We start from the raw sequence: 12,746 nt of genomic DNA on the forward strand, positions 1-12,746 counted from the left end.
TATTTTTATTCATTATTATTTCTTTTACTTTTCTTATTTTTTTAGGGGGTGGGTAGGGGGGATGGGTGGTGATGGAGAGTAGGAGTGGGGAAGGAGATGTTAAATTCTCAAACAAACCCCAGGTGCAAAACTTCACATGCTGAATAATATTCCTATATGGAGTGGGGGGTGGGGGAGGGGGGGTGGGGGTGGGCAACAAAAATTTATAAAGAAGTATTTACAACAGATTCTGTGGGCAATCCTTGAGACATGTCACAGCCAGTTTTCAGCGAAACAAATAGCACTTGCAAGCTGTTTAGCTTTATTACATAGGATTGTACCAGGACCATTAACATTACCCCTGTGAAATAGGTTTATGAACTTCATGAATTTATTCATGAATTTGTAAGAAAAAAGTTCATGAACTACAAGGAAAAGTTCACTTACTTAAATTCATTAACTCTCAAGTTCAAGAAAAATTACTTTCATTTCATGAACTTGTAAATGTACTTCATGAACATTTCAGAAAATCCATTAAATAATTTAAGAAATTCATGAACTTGAAAATGAAATTCAGATAATGATTCAAATTGTGATTCAGGAACTACAGGGTTATGATTTTCCCCTGTAAAAGATTTTCTAGAACTAGTATTAAGTTCTTGAACATTCAAGAACTTCTGAAGAACTTGAAGAACTGTTCCTGAACCAGCATAACAGTTCTTAGACTGTGGTTCTAGAACAATGATGTTCTTGACCATTGGTTCAAAAACTGCACAAGTTCAATAACTTACAGAATTTTACCAGTTCCTGAACAGTTACTGTTGGTATTAGACTAAGAACCAAAATTGTTCATGAACACAGGTTCATTGAAAGTACTAAAATTCAAAACCTTTTTCTAATTCAGTACCAGATCTTGAACCCAATTGTGAGTTTCTGAACTGTTTTCATTCATAAAACATAAAAATTAGGTTTATTACCTTTTACAATAATGAATAAGTTCATGAACTGTTTGTGAATGTTCATGAACATTAAATTCATAATGTCACATGATCAGTTTCCATTATTTTGTTGCATGCTGGGAAATTCTTTGCACATGTGATTCAGCAATTTTTGAGAAGTTTGTGCAGAAATAAGAAGAAAATATTTATCATACTACAGTTAGGAATGGTTTAAAAGGAACATGAGTATACTGAATATCAAGTAAGTAATTATGGTGTTGTCATAAATCGTTCATTTTAAAAACTATAAAATCCTTTTGAAATGTCACAAGTTTTCAAGACCCTGAAATAGTTCATGAATAAAAATTCATGAAAATCAAAATTTATGTTTCATGAATTTCAATATTCATGTTCATGAATTAAAATTCATGAGAATCAAAATTTATGTTTCATGAATTTCGATATTCATGAACTTCTTCATGAATTAAAATTCATGAATAAATATTCATGGGAATCAAAATTTATGTTCCATGAATTTCAATATTCATGAACTTGTTCATGTATTATTTTTAATTCATGAAACATAAATTTTGACTCTCATGAATATTTATTCATGAACTATTTCATGAATTTGTTCATGAATAAATTCATGAAGTTCACGAACCTTTTCCACAGGGGAATACCCGTATGTTGACATGCAGAGTAACTAAGACAACAGTTATACATTTCGTCTTCATTATAAATGATTTGTTTAACCACAGATTCTGAACCATCTAAACATTACTGTTTTCATCAAAGGTGTTCACAAAATACAAAGTCAACAGTAAAAAAAGAGCTGTTGGTGGCCAGCAATGCTCAACTATTCGAAGCCTTGTCACTAAAGAAAATTAAATCAATGAATATAAAAGTTGGAAGGAGGCATTACTATGTAAAAAGAGCTTGCAGAACATGAAATGCCCCCTTGATGCATTCAGTAACTGCATAAGGAACAGAAATTATTTGGTCACTGTGCACTGGACGTTTGACGTACTGACCTAAAATCAATAATTATGGGTCATTTAAAATTACCAGTCATAAATGACCGTATCAAATGTGATCTTAGACCAAAGCATTCTCTAGTTATATGGCAAAAAAGTTCTACTGTTCTGGGTCAATTTCACCTAGACCTTTGACCTACTGACCTCAAAATCAATACTGGTCATGCTCAAATTTCAAGTCAAGCTTGAAGATCTTGGGCCAAAGCATTCTTGAGTTATTACCTGAAATATGTTTTATTTTTCAAGTTATCATCCGGAAACGGTTTAACTGTTTACCAGTGATAAATGACCTCAATAGCAAAATTAATGTGATCTTAGACCAAAGCATTCTCTAGTTATTTGGCAAAAAAAGTTCTACTGTTCTGGGACACTGTGACCTTTACCTTTGACTTACTAATCTCAAAATCAATAGGGGTCATCTGCTGGTCATGATCAACCTCCCTATCAGCTTTCATGATCCTAGGCCCAAGCGTTCTCGAGATAACAGCTTGTAACATACAATAAGAGCACTGCATTGCGAGTGCAGACCCTAATCTGATTTTTTGTCTCAGTATAATAGATTTTCTAAGTGCAAAAGGGGACATAATTCTTGCAAAAAGCAATGTAGAGTTAAGGCAGGCCTACTTGCTGTGCAGGGTCAGCTTTTAATGGCGAATAACTGCTCCAAATTTTAAAGCAATAGCTTTGACCATTAAGGAGAAAAGTTGACCTTAACGCAAAACTTCACCAAGAAATCTGATATTTTCTAAGTCCAAATGGGGCCATAATTCTTGCAAAATCAAAATGGAGTTATGTTTCTTGCTGTACAGAGTCTGCTATTGATGGTGAACAAGTGTTGCAAGTTTTAAAGCAATAGCTTTGATAGTTTAGGAGAAAAGCTGACCTAAACATAAAACTTCACCAGGCAATGCCAAAGCCACTCTAGTGATATGACAATAACTCAACATTTTTTTTCAAAAAATCAGATGAGCTAAAAACTTAACCAAAAATTCCAAAGATGAAAATGGGGCATAATTTTGTAAAAATTTAAAACAAAAGGGGCATTGACTCTTAAGTGCTCACCTGTGTAAAAGGCTTCATGTGTGTTTGTATAACATAATGGTACAGGTTCATAGACAATAATATATGATCTATAGGTATCGCACAGTAATAAGGCGCTTTGAAATGTAAACAAACAAAACAAAAGCATAAATTTAAGTTAATACATGTAACGATTACGTTGCAAGCAGTAATTCCGCGTTGGCCAAGCGGTATTGGTCCCCGTCTTGTACTTTTTCGTTGGGCGTTCGATTTCCGGACCCGTAAAAAAGAATTTTGAAAACTGTATCTAATACTTTTTTCAATACGATTCAACAAAAACAATACAAGTTAGTTAATCTAGTACTTACTTGTTCACTTACTTATATATGTCACTGTTAACACGTAATCATGTTTAAATACTCTTCATCTTAAATATGATCTAACATTTTTTAGGCTTTCATGAATAAATTAGAAACCAGAGAAAAACAAACTTACACAAAGTACATGTATATAAATTGAATGCAAAAAAAAAAAAAAAAAAAAATGGCAGTTGCTAGGTTCGAACCATCAAAACTATCACTACAAAATGATTACATGTCTATCCACTCAACCTACTGCGCCATCAAACCATCTATTGATTTTACTTCCAATATGTTCTGTTTTAAAAGAGATTGCTAAGTACTGATTGTTTATTGACATGTTGCTAAAAATAAAAACGCCATAATACTGTGCGGTAATTGTAGTATTGCATACATGTAGGTAGCAGCATGCCCACTCATTTTTAAAGTTGAGGGTACATGTACACCCTGCTTTTGCAAAATAGGGGTACACTTCAAAATTTGGGGGTACACTACATGGCAGATCTGAAAATTTTCTATTTAACTACTGAAATTTGTATATTACATGTTTTTTTTGTTTGTTTTTTGTTGTTGTTTTCTTCATACAGAACTCTCGTGGGTGGGGTATAACAGATGAGATAATTTTAGAAAAAGTAAAATGTTTTTCCAAAGTTAAGATAGGAAATTCTGAATCAAAACACCCCTCCCTATATTATACTAAATATAAATAATTTTTCAGCAAGATTCATGTATTCCCAATTTCGTGAACGGAACACGATTCGTCCGAAATAACATACAGTCAACTGAAGACTGGTAAAATTCGTCCATCAATAATAAATGGCCAAACTATTACAGATATGCAATGTGTATCAAAATTGCAGTTAAATATCGAAAATAAAATACTGTTAACCTTTTGCTGAGTTTATTAAAGCTAAAATGCCTTTTTGCGTTTCGTATCCATTCTTTTTTTGCACACGACCCGTATGACGTCCGACTAAAACATTTACCAAACCCCTCTATACAGCTGACAATTACGCCGAGAATTCGGTGATGGAAACGAAATTATAACGTTCTTGGACCGGATCTGCGTTTTAGACCATACCAAACAATTGGCAAGTGCGCGATGAAATAAACAGCGATATTGCAGCTGAACTAGAGTTCCGAATCTCTGCGTGCATGTACCCCCAACAAGTGATTTTTATGCGTGCATTTGATATTTTGTACGTGATTCACGTACTGCAGTGCGTGAATGGGCATGCTGGGTAGTCATGTTTTTTTTACTAATCAAAATAATTTGAACAGTTTTGGTAGAAGGTTACACAAGGACCATTTGTGTGAAATTATTTTAAATCTGGCCAGCAGTTTCACACAAGAAGGTTTTCAAAGAATTCACTATATAAAAAAGAGACAGTGACCAAGTTCTCTGGCAGTCATATCTTTAGATGAATCAGAATAATTCAAACAGTCTTTGTAGAGGGTCACACAAGGGACCATCTGAGTAAAGTTATTTTAAATAGGACTAGCAGTTTCACACACAAAGATTTTTAAAGTTTCCACTACATACATATATGGAAAATTGACCAAGCCCCCTTGCGGTAATGTTTTTTGACAAATCCGAATTTTGACCAAAGTTGTTAGAAGGTTACATAAGGACCAATTGTGTGAAATTATTTCAAAATCGGACCAGCAGTTCTAAGAGATGCTGTTTTTAGCTCTGGCGGCCCATATGTGCAACCTAGCAAAACTTTGAATGATTTTGATATAGAGACCCACCCAAGGAACATCTAGGCCAAGTTTCATAAAAATCCATTCTGTGGTTTTGGAGATGCTGTTTAAAGAAATTGTTGACGCCAGACAGACGGAAGCACAACAGACGACTGACACAGCGTGGTCACAATAGTTCACCATGAGAACTTCAAGCTCATATCAGCTAATAAAACAGAGTTATGGAACCTGTGCAATGCAAGTCAATTCATGAAAGTGAAGAAGTGTGTGAAGTTTCAATCCGAGTGGTTACTGAAATACCAACTTTATATATATAAAACTTTACCAAATCGGGACATGGATGCCAATAAATATGCAAGTGCAAATCAGCTTAACCTTTAGCATGCTAGGTAAATTGTCGTCTGCTGGAAATGTCGTCTGCTAAAATTGTTAAGTTCATTCAATTTGCTCCAAAATTGGAAGAAATATTGTCAGAGTAGCAAACAGCTTGGAACCTGATCAGACGCCGATTTAATCGGCGTCTGATCTGGTTCCAAGCTGTTTGCAAAGGCTGCAGCAGGCTAAGGGTTAACCAACCCCGAAAAAGTCAAGCTAAAAAGTGTGAGTCTCATATTACCAGTAAGAGTTGAGCAATATTGAGTTGATCAGGAAAGCTTTGACTCAACAATTGATTCTGAATTAAATTTTTTCTCAAGCATACAAATTCACTTACAGGAGGTACTTTTCTTCCTAAATCTTCTCTGTGATCCAGTATAGAAGAGCCTGAGTGATTTACTATCGAGGAAGAACTCTCGAGTGTACAGAATTCCTCCGCCCTTTATCTTGTGAAGCAATGCACCACGACTGAGTTCATGCAGCAATGCATCCACTGAAAACAGAAGAACAAAAGATTCAAATCTTTTATCAACACAAAACAATAATTGGTATTCATCGATTTACATGTGTATATTTATTCTGTCTTTGCTTCCAAGATAAGCCATGTTCGAGAAAATGAACTGAAATCTAGTCTGTGTTCAGACCTTATGTTTTGTTCACAGGAGATAACTCCTGAGGCAATACAAATTTTGTATCATTATATCCCTTTTATTCTCAAAACATACGGTCTGTGCAAATCTGGTTTAGATAATCAGAGCCAAGACTGATGAAGTCAAAATATATAAAAGAATTATTTTTTTTCTAAAAAAAAAAGATTATCTAGTCGGCAGCCAGACTAGCAGAAATCCTGCAACATATCAATGAGGAATATCTATGATATCAGTGCTTTTGATCATAATGTCTCAACATGCATTGGGTATATCCATAGATTTGATATTATGATTAATATGAAACCATTTTACAGGCAAAATGATGAATTAATGTTTACAGTTCATTTTTATAAAATAACATAATTTTTGTTGTTGAATTATAACAAACAAAATAATGCAACTAACTGTCACTGTATATATTTTTAAGAAAATAAAAATCTGAAGTTAATAAGATAAATAACAGTTATTTAGTCTCTTATGCACAATTACTGTATATACTGTACTATTATGAAGGAAATTTGTTTACAGGAGCGAATCTGAGCATAATCTGAACTCAATTTCAACACAGTTAAAACTAAATCTGAGCGCAATCTGAGAAGTTTGAAAAGAACATGAGCACAACCTAACTGAGCTGTCTCAACAAGATCTGAGCACAGCTTGAATGGAAACTTGACGAGTCTGAATGGATTCTGAGCATAGGAACATGGGACACAGTTTGAATGGAACCTTGACACACTTTGAACAGAATCTGAGCACAGTCTGAATGAAACCTGAACACAGTTTGAATGGAATCTGAATCTGCACAGTTTCAATGGAATCTGAGCACAGTTTCAATGGAATCAGAACACAATCTTAATAACAGTTTCAACAATGTTGTATATTGGAAAAAAAAAAAACACTTTGGATACTAACTTGAATGTGAACGCTTAATGCTATGTATTTTGTCCATTTTATAAAATCCAAATTGTTAACAGCAGATTAATCCTTTTTCATGAAACTTTAATCACAAGATGACTTAGTCATTCAAAGTTTTACACACATTGTAAAACTTTATCTTATCAAACATATACAAAGCTAACTAACTTTACTTAAATGTGAAAACATAAAATTTGTGCGTTAAAACACGTTTATGTAAAATCAATAACAGATTGTTCAATCAGTCCCGATATACACCTTGAATTCATTCAATACTTTTTGAAGAATGTGAATTCAAACATTTTTTTTGCAATTAAATAGACACTCAACTAGCCAACCTGTATTTCCATAATCAGGTTACTAATACAAAGTACAATTATTATCATTATCCAAAACCTACAATACATGTTTATCTTTAAACTTACAAACTTGACTGGATTATTAAAGCCTTTAAATGTAAACATACTCTTGTAAATTCTTACACACGTACAAAAACTGATGTCCAAGATACATAATTTTTCATGAAGCAGTATTTTTTTAAAAAAAAAAGGGGAATTCAATTACGTATTCTAGTGAAATATTACAGAAACTTTTCTGATATGAATACAAAATGTAAGACTAGAAGCAACTTCTAAAGGGTATCATTATTAACTGGTAAGATGATACCTTTAATGGGTATCAAACTACATGGTAATCAGCATGATGAGATGCCTTTAATGGGTGTAAAACTACATGTGATGAGATACCTTTAATGGGTGTCAAACTACATGGCAATCGGCATGATGAGATGCCTTTAAATTTTAATGGGTGTCAAACTACATGGTAACCGGTATGATGAGATGCCTTTAATGTGTGTCAATCTACATGGTAATCGGCATGATGAGATAAGCTTTAACGGGTGTTAAACTAAATGGCAATCAGCCTGATGAGATCCCTTTAATGGGTGTTGAACTACATGGCAATCGGCACGATGAGATCCCTTTAATGGGTGGCAAACTACATGGCAATCAGCACGATGAGATCCCTTTAATGGGTGTCAAACTACATGGCAATCGGCACAATGAGATCCCTTCAATGGGTGTCAAACTACATGGCAATCGGCATGATGAGATGCCTTTAATGGGTGTCAAACTACATGGCAATCGGCACAATGAGATCCCTTCAATGGGTGTCAAACTACATGGCAATCAGCATGATGTCATGAGATGCCTTTAATGGGTGTCAAACTACATGGCAATCGGCATCATGAGATACCTTTAATGGGTATCAAACTACATGGCAATCAGCATGAATGGGAGTCAAACTACATTGCAATTAGCATGACGAGATACCTTTAATGGGTATCAAAACTGGTAACCAACTGTGAACATGATAAGCTACCTTTTATTAATGTATACTTCAGATGATAAGCTACCTTTAAATAGATATCTAACCATTAATAGATATTCAAGATACTGGTACATGCACTGGTACATGTAATCAACATTAAAATCTAAATTCTTCAACAACATGATGCTTTTTGACTAGGAATTGAAACAGTAATAATCAACATGATGATCTCGCATTATCAACATGATGATCTACTTACCTTTAACTGGTATAAAACACTTATCAACAAAGTGATTTCTATTTTAACAGGTTTTTATTAAACCATGATTGATTCTGCCTTTGGGATCAATGTAGATCAATATCAGCCTACACATCCGTGCTGTCTGATAATGATAAGCACTGTTCGCCATTCAGCCAGCATCTGTTTGGTAAACACCCCTTTTAACAGTTATAAATGGTATTGTCCAAACTGAAAAATTGACAACTTCATTATAGAAATTAAGCAGGGTAAGCGTTAACATGATCTACCTTTACTGGGGTATCAAACATTAATATTATCCATGTCCACAGATTAAGACATAAAAGATGTAAGATTTCAAGATGAATAAGTCATAGATGTTGATATTTTTAACTTACTAAGTTTGGATATTTAAACTATTGCTGGTGAAATGATTTCTCACAAGTCAGTTGAAATATATTCTGAACATTTTATACAGTTTTGTAATAAGCCAACTCATTCATTTACAAGTAATTCAAGGGCAGCAACTGTAGTTAACATATGTGAGATCACAATCTGACGATACAAAATCAGGACAAACTGTAAACCCACCTAATATTTACCATTATGGATTCTGCACTGGTACTTTAAATTACATTTTCATCACATTAAATTAAAGCAGATGATGCACAGGTAGATAAAACAGGACTTCAGATGCAGAGATATGACTTTAGATGTTGCTGACTTTGAAGCACTTGCCCCACATTGATGTGGATTTGAGTCTCACTCGGGATGTTGAATTTTTCATGTGAGGAAGCATGATACAGCCGGCTTACGTCGGAACTACCCAGATACATGTACACACTCTATTACCTGATGTCCACCACGCCGAGGGATGCGACTGCCACAGAGGTAGGAAATCAATAGCGGTGAATAGTGGTGTTAGTCTTTTGAGCTGTATTTTTTCATTTCGACTTTCCATGAAAATATTCTGGTGCAGGCATATGTGTAAATGCCTAAACATATTATATGATTAATCCTGGTCGCCAAGTTTGCGAAATAAAGAAGTATTCAGCTGTTTAAATTGGACGTTTATTAAAATTGATGCGAAAATCATATTCAACGGCCCAATTCGAAGTGTTTACAAAATACTTTGATCGGGTTTACCTCACACGTCAAACGATCAATCATCTGGGGATAATCCTGGCAAGTTTCAAGTCTGTCCGTACGTCTACACCGACGTTATGACCCTCCAAAGGGACCCGGGTATAGTCACGTATGATAAACTTTACCGCAGAGGGCATTTTTAAATGATGCCCATCCCACCGAGGAGTCAAAATATAGGATACCGTTTACGGCAGAGGGGGATTTTGTGTAAAACATATATTTTGGCTGTTTGTTTCGCTTTTAAGTCTTGGGAGGTCATGGAATCATATTCAGCTGAATACTTCTTTATTTCGCAAAGTTGGCGACCAGGATTAATTATATAATATGATAAGGCATTTACATGTATGCTTGCACCAGAATATTTTCATGGAAAGTCGAAATGAAAAAATACAGCTCAAAAGACTAACACCACTACTCATCGTTATTGATTTCTGACCTCTGTGGCAGCCGCATCCCTCGGCGTGGTGGACATCAGGTAATAGGGTGTGATGTACCTGCTCATGATTAAATTATGCACGGAGGGGCACCTGGAGTCTTCCTCCACCATCAAAGCTGGAAAATCGCCAATATGACCTATTATTGTGTCTGTGCGATGTTAAAACCAACAAAAACAAAAACACAAAACCTTTGAGTTAAATCCTGGATTTCGAGTGATCTGAACAGAAAATACAAAGAAAACAGCCAAGGATCATTCAAAATAAGCATGTGGGCCAATGTGTTAAAGTTATTGATGTTCCAATGGGTCGTGTTTCACTGAACAAAGTTTCAGAAAAAATATCTTGTACTTCTAAAGTTATCACAGCATCCCACTTTGTGTGACTGACTGTTGGACTGACTCACAGACTAATTGACTGATTGGCAAACCATAATTCTCCTCTATAGAGACACCAGAAACAGAATTAACCCTTACCCTGCTAAATTTCTATAAAGAACTTGTCCATCTTTCAATTTGAACAGTACCATTAACTGTTAAAAGGGGTGCTTACCAAAAAGATACTGACTGAATGGCGAACAGTGCAGACCATGATCAGACTGCACGGATGAGCAGGCTGATCTTGGTCTGCACTGGTCGCAAAGGCAAAACCAATCGCCGCCAGCAGGCTAAGGGTTAAAAGACTCCTACTGATTATATGTGCTAACATACTTGCTTTTTCTTTCAAACTTTTTTCAAGAACAGAATGTAAACTTACAAGTAAGTTGTGTCATCCATTCTCGGTAAGTAGTTTTGGTTAGATTTTCAGGTAACTCCATGTTTGATAAGCACTTTATACACAAATAGTATTTTATTGCTTAATATCCATATTAGTCATGCAAAAAAGTAATTATTACAAAAATCTGCTGACAAATCAAATCTGTGACATATTCCTTTTGTTAATGAAGATGTCCCTAACACATTTTCATACTCTATAACTAAAATGGATTTTCCAAGTGAATAAAAAAAAAATCTATCAATACACAAAGCAATCCTATGTCAGTAATCCTATATAATAGTCAGCACAATTAAAATCACACAAACAGTACACTGTCAAAGAGATTTACTTCCATTGGACTGGTCATTAAAGAGTAAATATTTGCATGGTGTAATGACTGTGACAGCATTGGGCCGAATTCAATGAAACCTTTTATACAATTCAACACAGTATATTAATCAATGTGTCACATCAGGTCATAGGATATAATACTCAGGACATTTGATCATAATACCGGACAACCTTAAGATGTTACCTGACCCATTATGCCTAAATATCATATGATTAATAGTGTGGTTTCTATATGAAAATCAGTTATGGACAATTTTAAGTGTAAAGAAAAATCAGCCCAGAAGGGCAAGAATAATAAAATTACAACAGTTAATATTCAAAATGAAGTAATACTGAACTTAAAAGGGGGTTAATCAGAGTTTGATCAAGTGGTGAACTTAGAAAGTTTACCAAATGATCATTTTACACTTATTTGTGTCTGCTTAACCTTTAGCCTGCTGGCGGCAAGTGATTATTTCTGCCTTTGCAACCAATGCAGACCAAGATCAGCCTGCTGATCATGGTCTGCACTGTTCACTATTCAGCCATTAAATTTTCTGTGAACACCCCTCTGAATAGTAAATGGTTCTGCCCAAATTGAATGATGAACCAGTCACCAGTCCATTTTAGAAATTTAGCAGGGTAAGGGTTAATACATTATTAGAGCTTCAATGGAGGTATTTTTAAAATTTGACTTTCCTATATGCTGGTTGCCCAACCAAATATGGAATGAATATGAATATAAGAACTACTGAATGATTTACATTGACAAATATATATATTTAGGCAAAATTCATTAGAAATGCAAGTTTGTAAAATTATTATAACCTCCCTTTAAAATGTACCTGTCTTGGTTCTCCAACTAGGACATATTGAAAATAAATGAATCTGGAAGCTACACACTGTTCTTAAACTTGCCTTTTGCTTCATTTTGTTGAAACTGATCTCATTTACATTAATATTTAACTGTGATTGACTACCATTAAATACTAAGAGGTTTGTAGTGAAATCCGGATACAATAACATTTAAGAACATGACCAAAAAAATACAACCACTAAGAAAACAGTTACTGATAAATTATTTCACAGGAAAATGTGTAAAATCAGAGGGCCTTTAACTCAGCAACCTGTAACAAGAGTGCCAGACTGTCACAAATTTAATACGCGTGTCTAAATATTCAGTTATGTTAATTCAAGGGCCATAATCCAAGAGTTCCTGGCGTGATTTGGGTGGTTATGGAAACTGGCTGAGATATTATGCCCAAAAACATTGTCACCAAGTTTGGTGAAGATCGGATGAAAACTGACTTTGAGGACGGACAAGGCTAAATTCACAGTTTTTCGAATAATTCAAGGGCCATTATCCAAGAATGCCTTGGGCGATTGTGTTATTATCGAACTTGGCTGAGAGATTACGCCCACAAACATTGTCAGCAAGTTTGGTGAAGATAAGATGAAAACTGTTCGACTTAGAGAGTGGAAAAGGCTAAATTTGCAGTTTTCTAGTAATTAAAGGGCCATAAATCCAGGAGTGCC

At 34.7% G+C, this 12,746-nt stretch overlaps 1 protein-coding gene across 4 annotated transcripts in view; it reads right to left on the reverse strand.

The window, feature by feature from the left end:
• Positions 1 to 12,746, reverse strand: part of LOC123537582 (1-phosphatidylinositol 4,5-bisphosphate phosphodiesterase eta-2-like) — an 80,461-nt gene that overhangs the window by 43,269 nt on the left and 24,446 nt on the right. For 3 of the 4 annotated variants that reach the window (XM_053528023.1, XM_053528022.1, XM_053528021.1), the window contains exon 2: positions 5,750 to 5,905. In XM_053528023.1, coding sequence (XP_053383998.1) covers positions 5,750 to 5,905 — 156 coding nt within the window. Of the gene's footprint in view, positions 1 to 5,749; positions 5,906 to 6,974; positions 7,299 to 12,746 lie in introns of those variants that run through there. The other variant, XM_053528024.1, reaches the window with a different exon arrangement.

This window comes from Mercenaria mercenaria, chromosome 17 (genome assembly GCF_021730395.1).
Source record: "Mercenaria mercenaria strain notata chromosome 17, MADL_Memer_1, whole genome shotgun sequence".
Classification (NCBI taxonomy): domain Eukaryota; kingdom Metazoa; phylum Mollusca; class Bivalvia; order Venerida; family Veneridae; genus Mercenaria; species Mercenaria mercenaria.